General features: G+C 36.7%; 1 protein-coding gene across 5 annotated transcripts in view; it reads left to right on the top strand.

Annotated features, from left to right (window-relative positions):
* The first annotated feature begins 924 nt into the window (after positions 1–924).
* LOC117339375 (nucleoplasmin-like protein ANO39) overlaps positions 925–26,971 on the top strand; it is a 46,572-nt gene continuing 20,525 nt past the window's right edge. For 2 of the 5 annotated variants that reach the window (XM_033900929.1, XM_033900928.1), the window contains exons 1-6: positions 925–1,152; positions 12,747–12,844; positions 13,729–13,851; positions 19,484–19,580; positions 20,098–20,240; positions 23,357–23,416. In XM_033900929.1, coding sequence (XP_033756820.1) covers positions 1,122–1,152; positions 12,747–12,844; positions 13,729–13,851; positions 19,484–19,580; positions 20,098–20,240; positions 23,357–23,416 — 552 coding nt within the window. In that variant the 5' untranslated portion in view covers positions 925–1,121. The remainder of the gene's footprint in view (positions 1,153–12,746; positions 12,845–13,728; positions 13,852–19,483; positions 19,581–20,097; positions 20,241–23,356; positions 23,417–26,971) is intronic. The other 3 variants (XM_033900933.1, XM_033900932.1, XM_033900930.1) reach the window with 2 other exon arrangements.

The following is a 26,971-nucleotide window of genomic DNA, read 5'->3' as shown; positions in this document are numbered from 1 at the left end:
TCTTTAACATACAAATGTATATATTTGTATGTCACGTGATGAAAATTAATTGTGTATGCTGTATCAGAGACTTGTTTGTACATGTACATATTATAAATAAGTACATTGTTGGACTTTGTTTTGCGATAGACCTCAAACAATGACGTCTAGCGCAAAATGATTGATACAATGCACATGTACTTGTGAATCTGATCGAAGTACGTGATGCAAAGAATAGAATAAAATTATTAGATTTCTACTGTTTTCCCGATAATAAAGTCAACATTTGGCTGTACAACTTGTCAATGACATCACAGAATAAGATAATATTTATTACGTTTATGAGATAACAAAATTATTATAACCAGAGACGTGATATATACGTCTCTGTTATAACAGAGAACTAAATAGCATTGGTTTCAGATATGTAATCACATAATGACATCCCCGGTGGTCATGACCACAGGGGATGTCATTTTTGCCAAATTTTAATCTTATAATCTTATACACAATATTATTATACACACTAGGGGAGGTCCAAATACATGTCGACTGTAATTCTCAAGTCCCTGTGCTTTGAACAATTGAACGTGGAATTGTTAGTGTGTCAACTGATTTCAGCTAGGTCGGGAAAGATAATTAATTCAGTTTAAAACAATTCTTTATAAATATTCGTAAAAAAATATCCTAACTATATTCTTCATCAACTGTAAATGATAGAGGAGACTTTTATATTCTCTCCTCCATTCATATTCCTTACATCTCTACCCGTCCTAAACTCCCATTTTATAAAATAATTGTTTAAATTCTGTCCTCTTGTATAGATACTTATAGGCTCTATAATGTTATTGGGAAACGTGTACCTGATCCCCATTTTATATATTAGAGGATGTCAGGCGCGGTCCTAAACCCAGAGACGTGCTAAAACGGAACAGGAAGTTTGACGTTTTGGCGCGAATTTCGTTCACTGTCACGAATATCACGTGCAGAGAGTCTGTGTGATAGGAGAGCTTGCCACGAGGCGTCGTCACTCAGTGATTTCCAAGCAGTTTCAGCAGACGTGTGTTACTGAGTCGGCTGGACCGAGTCACCATCTTGCTGTCTAGTGTTTCCATTCAAGAAAACTCATTTCATCCTTCATCATGAACGACGTTTCGAGGGAATATTTCTGGGGTTTGTAAAATTTACTGGAATGCTTAAAATTGTTGAAATGTTTTTGGATGGCGTCGTCTCGTATTTCCATGCTTATAAATAAAGACGGTCACCACATACTTATTCCACCTATATTAATAATGAATACAATGTATATGTCTTAATCACATCATACCATAAAGTCCACATACATGTACAAAAATGTCCACAATATATATTCTTCGATAATGCGGTTATCACTCGAGTGTTGGTTTATAATTATTTTGGTGGGGACCGCGCTAATTGGGATTCACTTGTTACACCTATGCAATTGCTACATTACCGGTAATTGCCAGATATAAAACTGCGTACATGTACTTCAGATTTAACACAAATTAATGGCCATGTTGTATAAATAATGAAAACCGTGAACGGTTATCGAATTATCCATTGATTTAATCGATATGCAGGTGCTTTCCTTATCGCAAGCAGCAAGTGAATGTTGAATGTTTGACCCCCTTTACTTGACGCAATGACACAGGGCGAGGATGGGATACCTCGTTTTATATTGGGTGTTTGTACATATATATATTACACACGGTATCCGAGGCATATGTGGTGGTGGGACCGTCCCAGTGGGGGGTGCGACCTTCCCTGTCGCTTCCCATCTATCTTCAGTCAAGATGAGGTCACCCAGCGTGACCTTACCTTTGTTGTGGACCAATAAACTCATCTAAAATAATTGAGTTAAAGGAGTCGCAGGTCCACGGTAACAACGTTGCGTGATTGGGGGTCATCTCAAAGCCAATGGAATATGATTCTAAGGCTTTTAAAGCTGACTTCCAACATTTTTAGGATGTGTTCCATGTACTTATCAGGATGGGGAAAACCACCAATTTGCGTATATATCATGGAAGCTTGCCACGCCGGTTGCAGTACTTTTTTGGATTTGTTACTAAAATAGCCAATATTGCTTCAACTGTAAATATGACAATAAATTATTTAACGGCACATCAGGATCAGTTAACGACAAGGTAAATAATATTTCACTAAAAAATGTTTACTGAAAGTGTTGTCTACTTTTGAGAAACTTGATGTTACTCTACCGGAAGTATTGCATCAATTTTTGGTATATTCAAACGTTGAAATTCTTATTTTCGCATTTATGTGATGTTTCTTGGTCAACATATGCATCCTGAATGAAAATATTTTTCAAGTGATTTTGGCTATTTTCAGTAACAAGGCTATACCTCAACTGGTATATTAGGCGGATTTGCGTATTATATAGAAGTTGGTGGATCTCCAACCCAGGGTTGCCAACCTGTAAGTAGCCCAATGTGGGAGATCTCCCACATTGGGCTCTTCCAATGTGTGAGACTTTTTTTACGACGTCGCGGCGTCACGGCGTTTTATTATATGATTTAATATTGTAGAAAAAATATCAGACATTAACAGATATTTAAGCCATTTATTCAATATATCTTCTTGCTTTGAAATCTCCTCCTTTGGAGCAAGCTGATAGTCAATAATTTCCTGCTCAAGTGAATCCTTCTCATCCTTGGTGACATTACATGTAATCTAGCTGCAAGTTGTAGAACTTAAGAACTAAATAAGTTTCCAATAGTTTTTGTACGTTGATTATTAATAGTTTTATTCAATAGTTTAGGGTTAAGATTATAAAATATTTTGAAGTAATGGATAACTGTTCTATTTATTTATATTATGTAGGCGTTTGAGATTTTTGGATTTAATTTCAAGTAGATAAAGTATATAGCTCTATGGCTAGGTACCAAAAAAGCCATGTCAAAGAAGGATCATGCAGGGGAAACTTTGCAATCATTTTGTCCGTCACTGCCATATAGAATTTCCCGATTGTCTTGCAAAAGTAAAAATAAAATGCGATTACAGTACTTATGAATTATCTGTCAAGAGTTTAATTTCTAGCTGTGGTAATTATATAAACTTTTACCTGAAAAACCAACTCAATGCCAACTGACAAAATGTGGCGTTTTATATCACATACTGCGCTTGATCTGATCGAAAAGTTAGCTTAAACAACTTGCAATAGGCATGCTCATTTCCGAAATCCAATCGTGATTTTTTCCCATGGCGATTCGTTGAACTTGGCGAGCTTATTGGACCAGATAGCAATCTTTTCCTTTTAGGCGACGGTTATAAACTGAGAATGTGAATATAACTCACTATTTTTGTAGGTCTAAGCTTAGTTATGGCTTTCAGAAGTCGTTCTCCGAACGTGCTTCCGTCGCTGCCAACCGGATGTGAAGCGTGACGCCTGGTGTAACTGTTAATCATTACAAAAGCTGTAAGAGTTATTCCCCTTTGAACAGTCCCAAGCTAAAGTCACCGATTTCATGGCTTCGCGTGAGCCGACATAAGAAAACTTAATCGATGTGTGAGATTTGTACCTCACGTTACGTGAGGATTGCTTCAACGTGAGAAGGGACATTTTTGGGACGTTTTTACGTGAGTTTTTTGTCTCACGTGAGTGAGTTGGCAACCCTGCCAACCTGTTTATGCATAATACTTAATAAGTTCGGTGATTTGGTTTTGATTTGATCTACTGTCAAACCTGTCATGTGACCATCCGATAAAAAAAAGGTTGCATATGACAGGTCAGTGATTTTTTTGGCATGGATTTGGGGCCGAATACAGGCCCCTTCCCCTAAAGAAAATTTGCTGTATTTTCCCAATTTTTAGTTCATATTTTCCCTTGTTTGTTAATAAATATGAAGAAATGTTGATCATATAACATCTCGCATAATGTTTTCGCAAGCCAATGCTATAATTTATTGATCATAGCTATATTATGCTTATTCAAAATGATATTAAACCATTGACTTTATGATTATTTTTGAGCTTGGAAGAAAGTACATTTTTTCCGAAATTAAAAAGATATAGCTATATTTTCCCAATAGAAAAGGTACAGGCCCCTGTATAATTAGGGTAAGAAAATCACTGCAGGTCTCTTAATCGAGGTCCAAGGAAAATGACCTAAAACGAAAGTTCATAATTATTCTGCCATAAACGTCAAATTTATGAAATACATCTGCAAATTTGAGAATCAAACTGACTCGGTCATCAAATAAGTTAAGATAATAACTATAATCAAATCTGCATTGAGAGAACATGCAAATGAATTGAAAAAAAACAACAACACTTTAATAGAATGCCAATATTAAAAATACTTTTAGTATGACAAAAGCATATTACAATAAATTGTAAATTAAAAATAATCAAATATTTTGAATGGCTAATTTGATTATTTCCAGTGCCTAATTAAAAAAGAAAAAAAAATAATTGCATTCCCAATTCCTGGTCCAGTCATCCGGCCTAATTACTCAGTGTTTTTGTGTCGCCCATTTTACTGCAGAATATCCATTGTTTCCCCTGTGCAAAATGTTGTATTTTCCCAAAATTTACATGATTGCAATATAGGCACATTATGATTTTCGACCACTGTACAGTACATTATACTTTAATTACCATGTATATGTTTCCAGTTGTATCGTCCATCGTAAGTATTTATTGGATGATGTACCTCAACTATGAGATACAAATTCATATGTGTAATGTATTGCTTATGAAATCGTTGTTATAAGTTGAATAATATCTGCAATGATGTACAATACGACAGTGTACTTGATGTCAGCCCATTTTGATAAAAACTATTTGTAGGGAAATATTGTAGTTATTAAAGTTCAAATAGACTATTTTCATGCATGTGCAAGATCACTCACGAGTCATAAATCCAGTAATATTGGATATAGTCGTCATTTAGTGTTAGGAGCTGAGTCAATACATTGTAAATGTATCCTGTGACTGCTAACTGGTGACCGCCTTCTTTGGGAAAACGGAAAGGTAATCATTCCGGTTAATGGTGGACAATGAACCAAGTGTCCGCAGTAGCATTATTTCATTCTTACGGAATGGGGACGGGTCAAAAGGCGGTTTTGTCATCATTTCTAGAGTACTTAGGACAGTCGGATCTTGGTCAGAATGTTTGTGCACCTCGAGTGGGATATGGGGAACACGGAAATGTGCTCAATCCGGTAACCATTTTAATAGTGGAAAATGAGCCACGTTTCCATGGCAGCATTATTACAATTCTGATTTAGCTGACCTTTGTATAGATGGCGTTTTGTGCATGACCTCGGAGAGGCCACATAAGGGGCTCGTTATTTTGATCTCGACTTATTTTTACGTAGACATTTGAAGTATTTAGCTAGCAACATGTCTGTTTGAGAAAATTATCTTTGAATTTCTGTAGTAAGTTTCATAAACTTTACAATTATTTGAACATTTCGTAGTTTTTAATCCACGGCCTAAAGATATTGTGTTTTTATTACTATCATTATTTATGTGTCCATCGGGGACATCTCTTGCATGGCTAATATCACGGACATACACTTACATGTATATTACCGGTAGATATCGAAATCAGTGCTAATAGTTTCCCAACTATAGTAGCTAATCATTTAATAACTTTCTTATCAGAAAAAAAAATTGTTACAAGTGCATTGCTCTAGTCGAGCTGACTTGAATTATATTTTTTGTAATCGTATGATGTTGATGAGATGTATACTCGCAAGACTAATAAAGAATTGAAAGAGTTGTTACCATTTTAGCAGCCTGGTACAAAATTATTATGTGAGATATCAAACACAAGGATAATCGATTGCCTTCCCGATCTCTTTTTGCCAGCAAAGAAATACATGTAGGACGGCCTTTGATTACAAGACAGAGCATTATAGTATATATGTATGTATGTATATCTTATGTTGTATATATACTATTAAATGGAAATTGTCAAAATAAATACAGTTTAAACTATATAGACCACAGAATGATTGTGTGTGTAGTCCAATATTCTTTCTTTATTGTGAGAAAAACAATAGTCATCTGTCATGTGTATGTGATAAAAACGTCAACAAAAACACATTTTAAACATATTTTAATCAATTATAACGACAACATTGGAATATTTCCTGTCCTTTTTATTTTGGAAGTAAAAAAAAAAATACGTACTGACTATGCGAAAGTCACCATTATTATCAAGACCTAACACCCAAACAGTGTGAAGTATTTCCTCCTTCACCGAGCTATTCAGACCAGTCCATTTTATGTCCGATGAAGCCTGAGATTAGATTAACTCTAATTGTATTAGATACACAGTGTACGTACATGTAATTGAAATTTTCCATTGAAACTGGTAGGTAACAAAGAGTTTCAGGAGAAGATATGAACCTTGTCTTCAGAGAATGCAGGAGATGAGTATCGATCATTATCTGTTTTCCTGTAAAAACGCAATCATTGAAAATTTGCAAAGAAATTACATATTCTAAATTATTACCGCTCAAATCGAAATAAAACTAAACTAAAAGGTCTGTTAAAGGTCATAATTATAAATGAAGTTCTAAATGGTTTGTCTTTTTTTTCTAAAAAAAATCTCTTCTTTGATTACGTGTATGTAATATAATCCTATGAATATTATGTTTTTGTACCTGGATTGTTTATTCATATATATGTACGTGTGGTACAATGTTAATGTTCCTCATGTAACACATTTCCATGTGTTATAGTATCAAAATAAAACTGTGTGTGGACACCACGTGGTTAAAATTCGCGTCATTTACAAATCACGATTGGAGTTAATCAATGTGATATAGATAAATCCTCTATACACAGGACAAATACCGGTGTAGTATGGTATTTTGACCCCGGGGTCAAAATACCATTATGGTAAAATGACCCCCCCCCCCCCCCCATATTAGAGTCACTAAAAACATGATTTTCATATATCATTTAACATATTTTCATTAAAACAATATTGTATCATTATAAACAGAACAAATTTTGATGGGTAGGTTGACTATAGAGTGAAATATAGGTGAATAGTTGATGGAGAACATCAATGGAGAAATAAAGCTTTTTTATCATTAATTTTGGTAATTTTGGTAATGGTAAGTGACGTATTTTCACAAAACCTTTATCAGTATACATCAATATAAATTCTATAAATTTCAACAACAACAAAATTGGTCTGACTTTGATGAGTCGTTTATGCTTGGGGGGGGGGGGGAGGGGGGGGGGTCACTTTACCATGACTATGGTAAAGTGACCCCCTCCCGCCCCTCCATACACACCTTCTAAGTTAACAATATTTAATTTCTTTTACTTCCATTCATTAAAATATACATAAATAAAGTCAAGAAAATTGGTTTTGGGGTAGGTGATTTTGATGAGAGTTATGTAGAGAGGTTTGGGGAGGGGAGTCACTTTACCATGATTATAGTGAAAAAGATTTTTTTGTGGATTTAATTGTTTTCACTTAATATTTTCCAATAAACCTCAATTCATTAATCTATACATTTAAAAAAATTGAATTGAATCGTTATCAGTGAATTTAATGTGAGTCATGTAATGAGGGGGAAGAGGGAGGGGGGGGGGGGGGTCATTTTACCATGGCCATGGTAAAGTGACCCCCCTCCTCCCGCCCCTCCACACACACCTACAAAGTTAACAATATTTTATATTGTGTTGGTTTTTATTTTTTAAATTAAAAATTAATACAGTTAATCAATTGAAGTAAACTACTGAAAGATTTAGCAAAAAACTATTTCTTGATGGAGGGGGAGGGGGTCACTTTACCAAAGCCAATCCAAATCATGTTGCTGTTAATGTATAGACCTGCCACAACTTGAAATGATCTACCCCAATACAATTCTGTTGATACTTCATGATCTGATGTATAGAATAATACTTATTTAACCAAAATGTTCATTAATTTATTTCAATTAATTAATCAATCTATATGTGAGAACATAAAGCATCTACAAAATGTTTGGATGTTGACATTATAACAACAACAAGTGATGTCAAAGTGAGTCATGTGAGGAGTGGGGGAAAGCGACCCCCCTTCCTTACATAACTCAAATCAATATCAATTATCTCAGGCCAATTTAGATTTGTTATTATGTATAGGTTAAGGAATTAAGGTTTATTAAGAAAAAAGGGTAAAATATTTTATTTCATTATGGATATAGTAGCGTAGTAAGTAAAATTGATTAATATACATATATTGATCAATTTTACTTATTACACTACCATATATCACACCTACATGATCACATCAAAAACTTTTCTTAGACAAATCTTGTTTTGTTATGATGGATAGTTTAAGGAATTGATTTTTTTTTTTTTTTTTAATATTTTGTGAAAAAAAAGTCAATCACAAAAATGGCCATGGTAAAGTGACCCCCCCCCCCCCTTCCTCCCCCTTACATGATCACATCAAAAACTTATCTGAGATCAATTTAGTTTTGTTTTAATGTATAGTTTAAGGAATTGAGGTTTTTTAAAAAAGTATTTCATTACGGTCATGGTAAAGTGACCCAAACCTGCCCCAGCTTTTGCAATGATCTACCAAAATCTAATATTGTGAATACTTTATTTTTTGTGAAGTAAACTTGTTATAAAATTTAGGTAAAAAAGATATATCAAAGTATTGTAAAAGTAGTGGAAGGGAATGAGCGGGGTAGGGGGGGTCACTTTACCATGGCCATGGTAGTGACCCCCCCCCCCCCCCCCCCCCGCCTTTCTCCTTACATGAACATGATCACATCAAAAACTTACCTGAGATCAATTTTGTATTGTTTTGTTATAATGTATAGGTTAAAGAATTGAGGTTTTTAAAAAAAAAATCTTTTGAAAAAAAATGTTAAAATATCTTGTTTCGTTATGGTCATGGTAAAGTGACCCAAACCTGCCCCAGCTTTTGCAATGATCTACCAAAATCTAATATTGTGAATACTTTATTTTTTGTGAAGTAAACTTGTTATAAAAGTTTGGTGAAATAGGTATATCAAAGTATTGTAAAAGTAGTGGAAGGGAATGAGCGGGGGAGGGGGGGGGGTCACTTTAAGTGACCCCCCCCCCCCCCCCCCCTGCACTTGCATCAAAATCACTTATCTGATACAATATAGCTTTCATTAAAAAATATGTTAAATGATATATGAAAAACAAGTTAGGTTTTTTTTTTTTTTTTTTTTGAGGGGGGGTGGGGGGGGGGGGGGTGTCATTCTACCATGAGGGGGGGGTCATTTTACCATAATGGTATTTTGACCCCGGGGTCATTTCACCATGATTCAAAATACCATGCTGCACCAGTCGTGTACAGTGTAGTTACCGTTATAGAAATGTTTTCACCTGCTGTTAACATCTGCCAATCACAGATTTTGATTACAATAGCGAGTATACCTGTATCGCAGTGACCCCATCGGACCCCTACGGCTTTTTTTTTTTTACCTGCGGGCAGAATGTTGTTACATAAGGATTTAGCCTATGCTCCATGTTTACTAGTCTACCTGTATCTCACCTCTTACATTTAGGTCTTTTAGAATAAGGCACCTGCCGTTTTCTTTTTGAGGCCGTAATAGCGGAAGTAAAACCCGTTAAATCCGTATGCGATGATAATTGTATTAATCATTCTTAAATTACAGTAAAACTCGGATAAGTCGAAGTCGACGGGACCAAGCAAAATATTCGACTTATCCGATGGTTCGACTTATCTGTGTTTGTATACGGAGACAAAACCCGACTATCATCGGTTGTATGCAGAACAAGTGCTTGCATGATAACAGTCGAAAATAAGCAATACATAATAACAAAGAAATTAATTAATTGTACATGATAACAATTATTCCTTTATCTAATAAACAATATTGTGCACAGTTACAAATAAAAACAAAGTTCATGCGTAAAATAGTCTTTGACATAGACACACGATTTACACACGGGAGTCGCAAATGACAGCATAATATTCTATGAAAACGTTACATATATTATAAGAATATAAATGTATATATTGTACTCATATTATTTATCTTTAAATCCGTTTATATTGTTCTCCAATTTAACAATATTAAACAATAAACTGTCCGGGAAAATTGATCGACCGTACGCGTGCTGATTTTGTATCAAAGGTGAAGGCCGCGGTCAGTGTTTTATCGGCTGCATAATCATGCATTGCCACAATCTTTTGAACAGAGTAAAAACATCTCGCATATCATTGTTACTATTGCATCGTCGTATTCAGAATTTAGGCATATATAGATAAATCAATGACAGACAGGTATTTTTCTTTGCATTTTTCGATGGAAGATATGCAATTTATCGTTTACTTTTTCCTTATTTTTTTCGGCGGCCTTGTGCATCAAAACAGTAAACAGAACACGTATTGGTTTGTAGACTAAAACGTGCACATTTTATTCTTAGTTATGTATACCTGAACGTTTTACTTCACCTGAGCACCTGTATAAACAATGGGATGATGCGTAACCGACAGCCGGAAACTAATAATAGGCTCTGTTTACACCGTTACGGGTGATCGGTCACACTCGGTCAATCAGACGAGGCCAGCAAATTTTACCTGAGACAGCATGACGCCTCGATGTTCGACACAAAAATGGAAATTTTGGTATAGTTTAGAAGGGAGGGACCACAAAATATATTCGACACAACCGCAGTATTCGATTCAACAGTGTTCGAGTCATCCGTGCTTAATTTACTAAGATAAAGAAGGGGAAAAATCGGGACCGAACGAAACGCTCAACTCATCCGATGTATTCGATTCAACCGTGTTCGACACAAGTGAGTTTTACTGTATATATATATATTTCAGATTTAAATTAGTTACATAATTTGTATTGTTGAAAGTTATAAATTTATAATATGTACGTATTGGTTTAATGGTTGCAACATATCAAGATATACACATGCATTGAAATAAGAGCAATTACTTTCACTATATCTTTATATATACCCCCGCTAAACCAATTTGTAAACATGTTAAAAAATATTGCACTCATATTTTGCTCAGTTGTCCTTGTTGTAAGCTTCGCAATTTGTAGATATGTACATATGTATGCAAAATAGATAAATGTTGGTGGTTTGATCTCTTAATCTTCCATATGCTGCATAAACTGATGGTTTTATTTTCTATTATTCATGTAGTTAGTCTAATTGACATCCAAACTTAAATATTTCATCAACTACGTCTTCCCCCATGTTATTGACACCAGCGAATATCAAATCTGAGAACTACTTTTTATTTGAAAATGGTCATTACCTTTAGGTCGAAACAGGCCAAATTGCGTCATGTTCCTCTTTCATACGATCCAGCTAACATGTACATGTACTGTATGTACACCAAAAAGACAAAACAACTTAGAAATATATCAGAATACTCAATCTAATTAAAATCAGATGTACATTTGCATTTTGCACTGCGCTACTCTCCGTATGAACATTTTTAGATACAAGATGTTGTTTAAAAAATAACTTTGTGTTTAACCTTTTTCTATGATTATACTTTAAGATCCATAAAATGTATTTTTGTTAAACTAAACTTCATTACTTACGCTACCAAATTACTCTTGATTTGATACTTACACAAGCAGAAAACAACTCAAGCAAGTGAATACGAAACACATTTTGTAAACGTTACATTACATTCTGCGAACGTTTCTGATGAAATAAATATGAGTTCCTTCTTATTCATCGTTATATTTTAAAAAAAGATTGCAGGATTTCTTGTGTCCATGTTACGGGAGCGGGATCGCTGGCTGAGCGCGTTTGCTGGCCCGCGGGATCGCTGGCTGAGCGGGTTTGCTGGCCCGCCGGAGCGGGATCGCTGGCTGAGCGGGTTTGCAGGCCTTCCGGAGCTGAAACGCTGGCTGAGCGGGGTTGCTGCCTTGTCAGAGCGGAATCGCTGCGTGAGCGGGATCGCAGCGACATCGCTTGCGCAGGGATTGCAGCGGGGTTTTAATCCCCATCGCTCGACGGGCGCAAACGCGCACATGAGTACCAAATCACCCTCCTCGTACTGTATATATATTAATTCTAGTCTTGATCTTAAGTGGCAAATCTTTACAGAGAAATGCTGGACATTTATAAATACAACAGAGCATCACTTGCAGAGAAATGCTTGGCAATGGCTAATAGCAACAAAACTATCAAATAGCTTTTATTATATTTACATCGTTTTACTTTATATATTATAATAGACAAGTTTATGAAGAAAACCAACTCCCAAGATCAACTATATCACACAGTAATAAATCGGTGTAAAATCGCTGCTAACAGTTCCCACAATATATTGCAATACATATTGCAATATTTTTTCAAAATATTGCAATATACTGCAATACGATTTTGGTCACAATATACCAAGCCGTAGTTGTTAGTCGTAAAATTCAGGCTACTTATAGTAAATAACATTGGGAGAAAAATATGGTCGCATAGGAGAGGGGGTTGCTAAGGCAGGTTTGACATTATTTGATAATATGCTAATGAAATTGTCTGGCAGAAGTACTGTTTTTAAGATTTTTGGCAACTTAATCGATAAATAAGAACAATTTTTAGGGCCAGGGAAAATGTACCCTTAAAAGGTAAAAAAAGATGGGGCTATATATAGAATAACCCTTGCTGGTGAGATTGGATTGTCAAAAATTCCTAGAAAGGTGAAATTGCAAATATTAACTTTGAATTTTCATTCTTACAGCATTTAAAGATTAAATTTGTTGATGGACTTGATGTACAATTTCTGCTCATTTCAGGCTGCCTACTCAACAAAGAAAACCCCAAAGTAACATGGACATTTGAAGAGGAAGAGGAGGACACCGATTTTCTTATTCACACACTATTTTTAAAACAGGTGAATATAATCGTTAATTACACCAGACATCTTGCAATAAAATGGTCTTTGTAAAAGAAAGGGTCACCCTGATGCATGAAGAATATATGCACTTAAAATTTGAAACATTAACTTGAGCACCCAGTAATTCCTTCGGGACTGCCATCATACCTACTTACTTATTCAGTATTTAAACAGTTAAAGGGAGGCAACTATAGCAATTTTGGGCAAATTGTAGATAGTCTTGTTACATAATCATGAGAGTTGGACAAACCATAATGTTGATTACCGTAATTTCTAAAGAAAGCAAATAAAATCTCATCTGAAGGAAAGTATCTCATGAGGGTTTGATCAGAAAAATAAAATGACTTACAAGCTTCTATCTTGGATTTTGAGAATTGTTATCAGTATTTCTTGAAAAGCACGAGGGATCTTTCTCAAACGTGATGAGCGGGTTCCCATTGGTCCCAATTTAATTGAGGTCTTTGATCAAGAAAATAAAATGGCTGACAGGCAGCCATCTTGGATTTTGATAATTGAAGTTTATCTCTTTATTCTTGAAAAGAACTGAAGTGATGTACTCCAACTTCATAGGTATTAAGGTTCCACTTGTTCCTGTTGTCATATTATTAAGAGGAAAAGAAGAAAGAAGGGAAATGTAGTCTAACATAGAACTAATGAATATCATTTAATGTTGGGCACCAAGATCAAGATCCCTCTGGGATATCTTGTTAAAGCTTAGATATTCCTTTTTGTTGAAAATTCCAAAAGCATATGTTGTAGAGACCAAATTAAGTTTTGTTGGCAGAAATGCAATTTTCTAACAAATTGGGAATATTTGTGGAATATTTGCCTCATTCTCAATCAATTATTTTTTCTGATTTTGAACTTTTGAACTTTTCCAGGCAGTACTTGGACAAGCAGCGTTGAAGGATGAAAGAAATCTAGTAACAGTACAGACAAAAAATTTTGACAATGAACAAATCAAACATCCAGTAGTTTCTCTAACACTGGGTAGAAATGATATGGTGAGTTGACTGAAACTAATCTTGTAAAGTTGGTAAATTGAAAATAATTTCTTCAGCACAAAAGTGCATTACTGTAAACGTTGAAGTTTACACAAGGGGAAATTTACTCTAATTACGGGGACTCCTTTTGTTTGCAAAAATTTGCCCTACGCATATTATTTTGATATTAATTTATGTAATCTTGAAATACAAGCGAAAGTGGATCGATCGCGAAAATTACCCCCACTCGTATAGTTTACATATTGAAATCATGAAATTACCCCCCTCCACAAAAATAATCATGTTTGCAGTATTATAAACACTTTTGTCCAAATTGTAGTAAACCATGCTTAGTGATTTGTAGATGCCTATAAGGTTTTATCTATTTGGACATTTTTCTCCATCCATGTAAATTGACCCATGTTCCCGGATCAAAATGCAAAACAAGGCAAAGATTGTTGAATTATTGACAGATTGAAGCCCTGATAAGGAACATGTGCCATTTGAAATATTAGTGTTGTGGAAGATGACCGAATATAGTATACAACAGAGTATACCGTATTTTACCTAATAAGGGTAAAATCTTCAGTCATAAAAATATTCCAGATGAAGATTATTTATGCCATACCGTGGCGTCCGTCGTCCGTCCGTCAAGAATTGACTTCTTCTTCATAACCGCTGATCAGAATTTAATCAAATTTGGTCAGAAGCATCCCTATGGGTAGGGGACTCAAAATTGTACAAATGATGGGGCTGGCCCCCCAGGGGCCTGAGGGGCAGGGCCAAAAGGGGTCAATTTTGCTATATTGATATAAACGACTTCTCTGAAACCGAGCAATGGATATCGCTCATATTTGCCTGGTAGCATCACTATGGGGTGAGGATTCAAAATTGTACAAATGATGGGGCTGGCCCCCCAGGGGCCTGAGGGGCGGGGCCAAAAGGGGTCAATTTGGCTATATTGATATAAACGACTTCTCTGAAACTGAGCAATGGATATCGCTCATATTTGCCTGGTAGCATCACTATGGGGTGAGGATTTAAAATTGTTCAAATGATGGGGCTGGCCCCCCAGGGGCCTGAGGGGCGGGGCCAAAACGGGTAAATTGGTCTATATTGATATAAATGACTTCTTTTCTGAAACCGAGCAATGGATATCACTCATATTTGCCTGGTAGCATCACTATGGGGTGAGGATTCAAAATTGTACAAATGATGGGGCTGGCCCCCCAGGGGCCTTAGGGGTGGGGCCAAAAGGGGTCAATTTGGCTATATTGATATAAACGACTTCTTTTCTGAAACCGAGCAATGGATATCGCTCATATTTGCCTGGTAGCATCCTATAGCGGTAGGGATTCAAAATTGTATAAAGGAAGGAGCTGACCCCCAGGGGGCAGAGGGCAGGATAAAAAGGGGTCAATTAATCTAAACAAGATCTTCTCTGAAACTAAGCAATGGATATCACTCACATTTGTGTGGTAGCATCCCTATGGGGTCGCGCCAAAAGTCAATTTCATTTCATGGATTAATGCACTTTTTGGCATTTTTAGCATTAAAATATAACCAATGTACATGTACCCATATAAAATGCTTATGATATATATTGACATAGCAATACCAGCGACATATATACTTAAGCATCATTCTTATTTCATATCTCATGAAACCAGGTGAGCGATACAGGCCCTCTGGGCCTCTTGTTATCATATATTAAGCTTAAACATCACTTGAATATTCCTGTAAAATTGTAAACCATGCCAGCTGATCTTTATACCAGAGAACGTGTGTTTCACCATTTATGTTTAAATGGAACACTTTCGTGTTCTATTTATAGACACAGGTGATTTCCCAGATCATACCAGACATCGTTTTCTTCGACCTAATAATAGATTTACAATGTCTTTTACTAGCTTTCTGTTCTGAACAAAAGTTATTTATCAACAAGAATGAAGTCTTTTACTTTATCTTCAAATAAAGATGGCAAGTTATTATTTGTATGTGTGTTTAGTTTCGGATGCTCTTTGCACTGACATGTCATCTGTAGGAATAGACAAAATGTGGCGAAAACTTGTGTTCCAGTTACTTAATTTGCTGAAGAAAATTGAACACATAAAGTAGCAAAACATTTCACATGAATTATTACTTTTGAACACCATTTTGACACTCAGTCAAAGATTTATTTTCTTGGAAATAGGTAGGGGCACCCTTTTTAGGTCAAATACGGTAATATGCCGTCAATGGCAAGTGTAGACTACAATCATGCTAGCCCAGGTATGTGAAGACGTCCTTATACAGCTTGACCAGATGTAGACTATGCCAATTGTAGTCGCGTATGACCGAACATCAACTCAGGATGAGCTTGCATAAACACCTTGCTTAGAGAAGTCGACTAATGACATATATTCACAGCAATGATAATGGAATGTGATATTAACACCAAACAACATCTACAGCTGAATCAGAACAATCGGGTCAAGCCCCCAACCCAGCGGCATGGCAACATCAGAATTGTATAGCTTTCACTCGCAGTAGGAACCGAAGACTCGCCAGTAAATGCCAGCCATGTCAAAGATGGCAATGCAAGTCTCCATGCAATAGTGGTCAAGCAAATGATTGAGTGGAGTATTTCCCAATGGCATCGTCCCAGGCAAACTCTGGGACATCAGGGTACCTGCAACTCTGCAGCCGAGTTTGGTGAAAGATGCCCTCACCCTTCGCGGGCTCTGGAAGCAAACAAAGCCATCCTCAACAAATAGTCTCTTTCCAGGTGCAGCATTTGCACAACTGTCTCCAAGCAGATGATTAGATGATCGGCAACAACTTCCTGCCGATCTATATCACCCTGCCCTCCATTATGTTGAAGCCACCACATCCACAGCAAAGCATGCTGGCATCACTGACAGTCTAGACACCATTGTGGGAGCGTCCCCATTTCAGCAATGAGCAGGCAATGCAAAGACACAACGACCAACCGATTGCCATCAAACGACCAGTTGTGCAGTGGTGCATAACCCCAATGTCTCGAAAACAATCAACAGCCGCATCGGAAACACCTAGGAATGCACCCCCATGGTACCACCAAGATAACTTAATAGGAGAACAAAATCCTGGAAGACTTTAAACCCAAACACAGATGAACAAATAACTTGTCATCAGTAGCGCTTTGATGTGACCAATCTTCACACTGCCCTGCAGGTAGGGTGCAAGAATTGTACCTGCTGCCCCCATTGCATGATGGTAAGAGGCGACTAAATTTGGGATCTTATCTTTTCTCTTTCTGAACAACTTTCTTCTTCCTAATGTCTCCCTTGTCAATGCCTCCCTTTTGGTCTTCAGTTGAGCGTTCGCCCCTGTGAGGAAGGCTTTGGGTTCTGTCCCCTGGCCGAGACATACCAGAGTCATTAAAAATGGTAGTTGCTACTCTTGCTTAGAGCTCAGCATATTAGGAGTGGGACGACTGGTTCGCCGTTGTCAGTATAATGAGACCGGGTGGGGTGTCCTGCTGGGTGTCTTCGGCAGTATGCTTCAGTGAGGTAGCACTATAAACCGGCAAAAGTTCCCGCCTATCACAAGGAGACTTAACACCAACATACCGCAACCTCCCAAAACACACATACGCACTCGCCACACGCATGCATGTCGCATGCACGGGAGGCCGTCCTTAAATGACCTTAGCTGTTAATAGGACGTTAAACAAAATAAACCAAACCAAATCAATCTTCACAAACTCCATATTGGAGTCCTCCAATCCGAACTACAAATGTCCCTTTCCATGCCAAATAGCCCCGTTTGCTATTGGGTTCAAACTACAGCATGTTGAGGGCATATGAAGGGCCAATACCCCATCTGACAGCAGCATGTTTGCTCTACCAAGCCTTTTCCCGAAGAACCCTAGGTCAGCCAATTGCCAGGGAACTATGGAGTAAGAGGCTGGAACAAGAGGCTGGAACATTTTACTCTCAACATACATTATCCTTCCCCTAAAGTTCACAATGGTCAATTGATAAAACCTATAGGAGGGTACCCACTATTCAGCCTATGATCATCATCCGATTCATGACCAATGGTCCCCTTGTCCAAACCTCTGGATCCATGAGCTGATAACAACTCCCTTCTGTAAAGGTTTATTGGATCCATGAGCTGATAACAACTCCCTTCTGTAAAGGTTTATTCAAAAACTTGCCCCTAAAAGACTGAACCCTTCTCCACCTCACAAGTGTCTAATCGAGTTGAGAAAATACCTTCAGCCTCGCCCCTCTATATACTGAACCACATCACAAGAGGGGGCAAGGGAATTGAGCATTTGCTGCATGCAGTGTGATCTGAGAATCATCTGAGTTAAGAGGTGCCGAGGAGGATTTCTGGTGCTAAAAAAGCACCACAAGGGCATTTATCTCGACTATGATGTATGCAAGTTCATGCCACGTGCGAGGAGCTGTATAAACTATTTTTGCATTCATGCACGGCCAAATATCACCTTCGAGACAAGCCAACATATAAACACCTCACTTACAGAAGTCAGCTCATCACGTACACTCTCAAACAATTGGACCAAAAAAGTTTTAATTAGATTGTTAATGTTGGATTTGATTTGAAGTGTTTGAAAGATTTATAAACTATATCATTAGTAAGCTATGCTGTTCTCCATCACTACTTGTTGGAAAAAAACCTTTCTGCAATGTACATATATCTTTGGTCTGCATGTTGAGCTGTATGTCTTGATCAAATGTGAAAAGTTACGAACAGGTTTCATCCGATCATGTGTACGCATTTAGGCTATCTGAGCATGTATAGAGTAATCCCAAAGCAATATGAAAAATAAGCTACAGTATATATAAATGAATAAATAGAAATCAATTGAATGAAGTAGAGTCCTTGCAAAGGATAAATGTAAGAAAATTAAAACTCAGATTTACCATAAGGCCTTTTTACGCTCTTCAGCTTGAGGCGGAAGAAGCTGCAGATGGCAGAAAGGCCTCGTTTTAAATCTTGATTTTTGTCATATATACACGCATATATATATACATGGTAAGTGTGAAATAAGTTTTATTAGTCTCGCAATGGTAACTACTAAGGAGGGGAGATGTGCTGTAGAATTGTAAAGCTAGTGTTTGTCTTTCCTTTCTTACTTAGCTGGTCTTGGCTTTATCTCGTACACTGCTTGTCGCTGTAACTTCATGTTTGGGGCATCGGTTCACCTAGGCAAGTCAACTTGTTATTAAGCAGATGTAGGTCAATCTAACCTACATTTGGACCTTTGGCCTACATCATTCAAAGAAAAGGCTTGTCCTGGCTTTATCTCATAAACTACCCCTGTCACTTTAAATTCATACTTAAGGCATGTGTTCACCTAGATAAGACAGTCCATCATGTACCAAAAGTAGCTCACACTGATTGCATTTTGACCTTCGACCTATATTTAAACAAATTTCGTCCGGGCTCTATCTCGTACATTTGTCGTGGAACTTAATACTTGGGGCATGTGTTTCACTTGGGCGAGTTAGTGTGTCGGGTACCAAAATCAGGTCACTTTGAAGACCATCTTCATTCCAGGATTTTCGTTCTTCTCAACTGACCGTGAACTGCCCCTCTCCTGAAGGGAAACTTAGCAATCGGTTCATTGATAAGTGTTTTCTTACTTTTTATTTTTCAGTGCAATTTAGATTTAAGTTTTGGACATGAAAATCCTGTAGTATTTGAACTAGTAGAGGGCACTGGTCCAGTTCATCTAACAGCTCAACAGTTAGTGGGTAAGTAATATGACAACATTTCATACAAACTGTTACAATGCAAGATCTAAAAGTAAGGACTAGTACAAAGTGACCACTGGATCATCCTGAATTTAACATGGTAATATCAGAGGACAAATACACTAGGTCACAGTGACCTACTTTTCTCGGTGTATTGCATCTGAAAATTAACATACAGCTTTCAGTAGCTATAAATACCAGGTTCACAGAAATGGAGTTAGAACACTTGTTACCCACGGTTTTTACCTCTAGTTTGGGATTGGGCCCTTTGTCTGATTTTGGGAAGAAAATTGGTGAATTGGGAAAGAGTTTTTCAGGAGTAAACTGCTAATTTTGGGAATTTGGCCTAAATGGGAAATAATTTCAATTGGGAATGAGGCCCATTATCGGACCCCAAAAGCCCTCGGTAAAAGCCTCATTAACTAAGTGATGAGAACAAGCTAAACACTTTAATGCCCATCCATCATAACAGGGCTATAAAAATGTACAGAAAGTCTTATTGGTTTGTGTACATCAGAGATGCCAGATGAAGGGAACATGAGCCAGGACGAATCGTGTACAGAGACTGAAGAGGACGAAGAAGAACTGATGGAGGAAAAAGAACCAGCAAAGACGAAAAAGAGGAAAGCCTCGTCAGCCAAAGGACCCACAAAGTCTAAGGTAAAGATCAGTATAAAATAATTCATATTCCAATAACTACACTTTCAGACAGTTTTCAGTTCATTAACATGTAACTGCACAAGTTTTACCTTCTTCACACCTTATATATTTGACAGCATCTCTAAGTATATTGGGAAGCGCTTCATTACCATAGACTGTAAATCACTTATATTTCGCGTGGGATTTATTTTCCCGTTAATTCGCGAGGAGAGTCGGAACGCGAATTCAAATCCCTTGCGAATATTTGTATAAGAATGACAAAAATACTAAGTGGCGTCCATTTTGAATCTACCGTAATCTTTAGTTGGTGAGCAAACATCGCCGTTAAAGACAAGTAATGATAGAGTGATAGATGATATACTTATATATCAGAGTGTGTTTTTATATCACAAAACACCAAAATTTCACACACAAAAAACGCCACTGATCACTGATATTGTGGTTGAACTTAGACTTAATTATCTTCTAGACGACATTTTACATGTAGTTAATTTAAGTACAATAGGTATGGTCCCGAGAATCCCGGATGGTCAACCGGAATACGTCCTACTTTATTACCCACGCTGTTGTAAGTTATGTAAGGTTTCATGTATATATAGCACTTCACATCCCATTTAAATGAATTCTTTTTTTTATCTTTCAGTACCATTTTAAAGTACTTTTTGTTCACATTAAGGTAATTATTCCATACAGCGATATTCTTTTCATTTACTGTCTTCAATTTTCCGATGATATGATGATCCACGCTTTGAGGATACTACAGCAGTTACTGTAATGTGTGACCCAGGATAATTACATGTAGTCACCCCGAGAAGGTGAATTTGAGCTACAAGGAAATGGACGTTACCTTGCTCACTGTCCCGACACTTTATCACTAGCCACCCAGAGGTGGAGGGTGAGTTGGGCTGTTGCCTGGTACTGACTGTAAGTCGGTGGTTTTTCTCCAGGTGTTCCGCCTTTCCTCCACCTCCAAAACCAGGCACGCCCTTAAATGACCATGGCTGTTAATAAGATGTTAAACAAAAACAAACCAAACCAAAACTTTGCTCAAGTACATATATGGCCTATGTTTGGCTATCTTTAGAATCCCTGTATGAACCTTGCAGGCTAAGTTTTCTCACAGCACCGTTCACCACCATTTACCAAGTTTTCACTATTTCTAGGCCAAAGAGTAGAGAATTATTTGCACACATATTAACACTACTTACTGTTCTTTTATCACTCTATTAACAGCAGGTTAATCCCTCACCAGTACTAGATCAGGAAGGAAAGGTTTGTACATTGTCTGCCAATACCTATATTTATCTAGAGGATATATATATTGTACAGTCAACATCCAATTTCAAAATTTTTTGTGTTGGTGAAAATGTTCCATGTTGGTGGTAGTGTCTCGTTTTCAGTGAAAGCTCGTCACCATGGTCCAATGCCCACCGATAACTTTTTCCTTAAGGGTGAGGGCTTATTGCCAGCAGTACACATCTCTAATTTTTTGGGGCAAGTCCCCTCCGGGTGATTTTCTTGTTAGTACTCTTGGAATTTGTCAGAAACAAAATTTTGGCGATACAATTAAAGCCTCTCAGTTTTTGTTACCTGTATTTATCATGATAAAATTACGAAATCATTTTGAATGATGGAATATAATTATATCCTAATGATATAATGTGAGAATCAATGCGGTAGTTCTTTATATTTGCATTTAAAAAGGGGAAACTATCCACTGGTTACGGTTAAATCTCTGATGCCTGGCTCCTCTTTATAAATGAGCAAGAGAAAATTTGTCAAACATGTGCAAACTGGTTTGTTTTGAAGAGCGACGGCCTGGCTATCATAGCCACACACCAGAAGCCCAAAGCTGATCAGACATTCTGGTTGCTGCAGCGAAGGAAAATAATGGGAGAGGCCAAAATCACATCTATAAGTCAACATGAGTCGATGTTTGACAAAATAAAAGATAGGTTAAACATGCAAAGCCACCACTAATTATCAGCATATGATAAACAACCCATGCCTTAACTCTTTCCGTACTTTGTGTTCTTTTCGGATTCCGTACCGGAAGTAGTTATCAGGTTCGCCCCAAGAAGTTTAAACAAAATGGCAGACTACATGTGCATTATTGGTGTGTTGTTTTTTTTTCATATAAAAACACAAATGTTAGTGTTATCTTTGTATATGATTAAGAGATATTTAACAAAATAAGATCTATATGTCAGCTGTAACACTCTGAAACGTCCTAGATTCTGATATCCAAAATGCAAATGTAGCAAGCCGCCATGTTGTTTACATTAACAACATATTGAGAAAATATCACCTATTACTCTAACGGAAAAACACATAACGCAAACAAAATAAAATCGAATTTATCAACCAAAGTGTTTGTTTCAAAAGTTTTAAATGCATTTTTTTATGTCATAGCATTGGATGATTGTATATGTCTGGTGATGTTTTCAACAAATCAACACTTTAATAAGGTCAATTAGGGAGCTTGAAATTATGTCGACTATAGTCGACAACAGGGAAGAAGGAGCACATTTTTATGTCGACTATAGTCGACAACGGTACTGAAAGAGTTAAATAAATATATCATCCGGGGATGTAACTCTGCGCACACGGGGTTGGTTCACATTCTATTTTTAGATGTTCATTACATACAAATGTACTTAAATTGATTGTTGTTGTTACTGAGCAGATTTAAAGGAAATTAAATGGAGATATACCCGTTGGGGATTATGAATGTTTAGCTTGAGAAAGATTTATATTAATTAACAAAAATATGGAGAGGCTTTAATGGTAAATATAGATGGCAGACAAGGGGTACTTTCATTAAAAGAATTGTCTGATAATTTTGGTTATTTCAAACTACTCATCCCCTTGTAATGAAATTAAGATAATTAAGCAAATTAGTCAAACTGCTTCTGGGAACATAATGCAGTCCTTAGGTTGTACAACTCAGAAAACTCTATACCCTAAAGTCAATGAAATGTCAAAAACCAAAATTAGTTGGATCTTTGCTTCACCTTTTTTACCAATTCATAGCTTAGGAATATTTTTTAAAATCTAAATTTATTTTTCATTTAGTTCCAACTTTTTTTTATTAATTTTATTTTTTGTCTCTTCAGAAAGGGAAAATGGAGGTGAGTAAGGAGTTTGAGTGCATCGTGTTAGTGAAGAAATTAAAGGTGAGCTAACATTTGTGAAGTAATTGAGGTATAAAACATAAAAATTTGGTAAGATGTGAGGTTACAATTTAAATCCAAAGAAGCACAAGCTTGTTATTCACTTATCTGGCCTGTCTTTAAATTAGTTGTAAGCAATTAATTCATTTATTAAATCCATTGGATGCCGAAAGATAGAAAACAAGTGAAGCAAAGATCAACAATATTTACAGATATTGATTAACTTCCTAACACCTAATGACGACATATTGGCACCAGAGGTAATTGTTGATACCAAACTAACTACAAGATTATCCGGAATGAGATCCTGACTTTGATTATGAAAAGTTGAGTTGCACATAAGCTTGAAGTGAGGTAAAAATTCTTCCTTGATTATTGTAGGTTTTATAACAATGTGAAATTTTTTGCAAACAAAATCAATATGAGACTCAAGAATAAGATTTTAAGTGTAAAAGTGGAAGGTTTAAGTCTGCAGACCCGGTTTCATCCCGCCGGGATCCCGGGTTTCATCCCGCTGGGAATCCCAGGAAAATATCCCGGTTGATCCCGCTGGGATTCCCGCCATTATTTTCTCTTGGGTGGTCATTTCATTTTTAGGTCGCCAGCAATGAATCTCAAAGTGACCTATTCTAATTGTCTTTTGTCTGTCTTGTCCGTCATCCGTCATGTGTCCATAAACAATTTACATACATGCCATACTTTCAGGAGACCAATAAGGGAGATTGATGATTATTTTAAGGGAGTTTTGCCTAAAACAAGGGAGATTTGTGCGTGACATGAATATCGACATTTTGACTCAATTTTAAAGCAATAAAGTAAGCGATAAAGAATATTTATATTTATTTTGGATATTAATCATATTGTATATGCAAACAACAAAAGTTGTATAAGGTAAAAAATGCAATAAAGTAAACATTCAGATTCTGATGATATGAAATTTTGTTTTGATTTTTTTATGTAACACAAAAAGTTTCACAGCTTTATGCATATTACATAACAGCATTTGAAAAGGGTATATTATTATTACATGTAGCTAAAGATTAAGACAAGCAAGTTAATCATTTATCAGTTTGAATTTTCTTAAAATGAGAAAGCTTGATCCACTCTGAGGGAACACATCAGTTGTAAAAATCACCATGAAATGTCCTGTGGGATCCCTTATATTGGACCATTTAGATATAAAAATATTCCAAATGTGACAAGTGTATACATGAAGTCAGAACTGAAGATGTTCATGTTAGGAGACAGCAGTAAATCTTATCACGATCATTCTAGATTTTGTATATTGTCTCTGTCATGGACGGTACAGTCATTGTAAACATCATGATTGACTACTACGACCAACAGATGCGCTAGTTTTGATAGTTTTCTAAAAGAAAATATCGGATTTCATCTTGCTATCACTGATCCACGATACACATGTTATATGAAAAACATGTGTGATTTTGCGTCTGACCAGGCTCTGTATCAATTACCATCATCAAAGTATGGTCCTAAAAGAAAACAAACAATAATTCAAGTCTGTTAGCAAAGACGGTTAAAGTTGTTTGTAAGCGACTTGCCTTTATTTCATGGTGATAGATATTCTAGTGCAAACATTACACTAGCCAGAGCTTCGTGTGAAAGTCGTGTCCAACAGGCGCCATTTTGATTAAGTGATCACGTGAACAGATGGATCACGTGAACGCTAAATTTAGCTAAATCTCATTAAATCTCGCGAGAAAAACTACTGAATTGTAAACAAAAATGGCGTTGGCAAAAATACTGGAGGGAATTATAAAATACGGGAATTTGGGCTCTCCTCCCGGGAGGAAATAAATGACTTGAAAATAAGGGAGATTTTGTCTCGCGCTGGGAGGTATGGCATGTATGAATTTACATTTTCAACTCCAAAAACGCTGAACCAAATTCAATTAAATTTTGCAGGAAACTTCACAGGAAATTTCAAAAAAACTTCTTATCTCCCAGATATGGTAGAATCAAATACTCTTCGCAGAAAGGTCTGAAGGTCCTGTACAAAAATTGTGAATTTCATGACCCTGGGGTCTCGCATTTGCCTTTTTGGTGGGGGGGGGGGGGGAACAAATTTTTGAGAATCATTTGTTCCAATTACCATAACACAAACTTGGTTAGAATTATCATTATGTATGGAATGTCTGTTGAATTGCAGGTGCATTATGGCTTGGACTGACCCCCGGAGGCTTGGAGGGGTGGGGCCAAAAAGTGTCAAATTGACAAAATATTTTAAAATCTTCTCAAGACTCAAATAAGATAGGAACAAGTACTCTTCATAAATAGAAGGGTATTCAGGTGCTCTACCAAAATTGTAAATTTCATGACCCTGGGGTCTCGTGTTTGCCCCTGGAGACGGGTTAAACTTACTATAGTTTATATTGGGGAAGTCACATTTTTGACTATCATTTGTTTGATTTCCATTGGAATTCATTCTAATTTGGTAAACATTATCAGCATGGGATGACGATATGATGGTATGCACTTGGTGGCTCTGACTGACCCCCAGGGGGTGATGGGTGAGGCAAAATGGTCAAATTAACTTAAATTGAAAAAAATAAAAAATCAAATAACATCGAATCAATACTCTTCATAGTTGGAAAGGTCTTGAGATTTTGTACCATTTAAGTTGTGAATTTCACGACCCTGGGGTCTCGTGTTTGCCCCAGGGAAGATCAAATTTACTATAGTTTATATAAGGAAATCACATTTTTGGGTAACATCATTTCTGTAGAATTAGCAGTTTTGGAAGACAGTTTGTTGGTATACAAATGTTGGCTCGACTGACCCCCAGGGGCTGATGGTCAGGATCAAAGAAATATTTTAAAACTCAGGTGACCGTTAAGGCCCATGGGTCTCTTGTTCCTCTACTGTTACACAAATTAAGTTACAACAGGTAATTCTGCTACTCGGGTAAAAGTGGAATGTTTGTGTGAGGAAACAAACAATATTCAAATCTGTCTTTTGAGATAAACATTTAAGGTTTAAGTATTTTATTGAAAAGGACATGTAGGGTGAGAAAAATATTTTCGAAAACACTCGTCCCTGAACTTGAATCACTCGTCCCTCCGACTTCAATTAAAAAAAATATGTGTAAATATGTTTTCAAAAAAGTGTTTTGATCATTACTAGTTGGGTCAATTAGATTAACTGAAATATTTCAAATCTCAGGTGACCGTTAAGGCCCATATGGGCCTCTTGTTAATATTAGGTATTAGAATGCACAAAAACGAGAGATAAAAGTGTACAGAAGTGTGACTCGCTTTGTTCAAATATTGTCATTCTGAGTGCCGTTAAAAATTGTCGTAATTGATATGATACCGGGTCTGGATTTATTTCTGTCATTTACCTGTAGTAGTCTCGCCCTTCTTGATCACAAACGCATCGGTATCACGTAGACGCTTCTGCAGAGCAATCGCGGTGAGAGGGCTCACTGCTCGATGAAACGGTTTTAAGTATGATTTAATCCTAATTTGTTTAGAAAATTCTATAGAATTCGTGGAATAAACGCCAAAGACAATATGTATCAACATGATTTATTTATTA

Source organism: Pecten maximus, chromosome 12 (genome assembly GCF_902652985.1).
Source record: "Pecten maximus chromosome 12, xPecMax1.1, whole genome shotgun sequence".
NCBI classification, from domain to species: Eukaryota; Metazoa; Mollusca; class Bivalvia; order Pectinida; family Pectinidae; genus Pecten; species Pecten maximus.
Note: the sequence above shows the minus strand (reverse complement) of the source record. Positions and strands in the feature narration are given on the sequence as shown.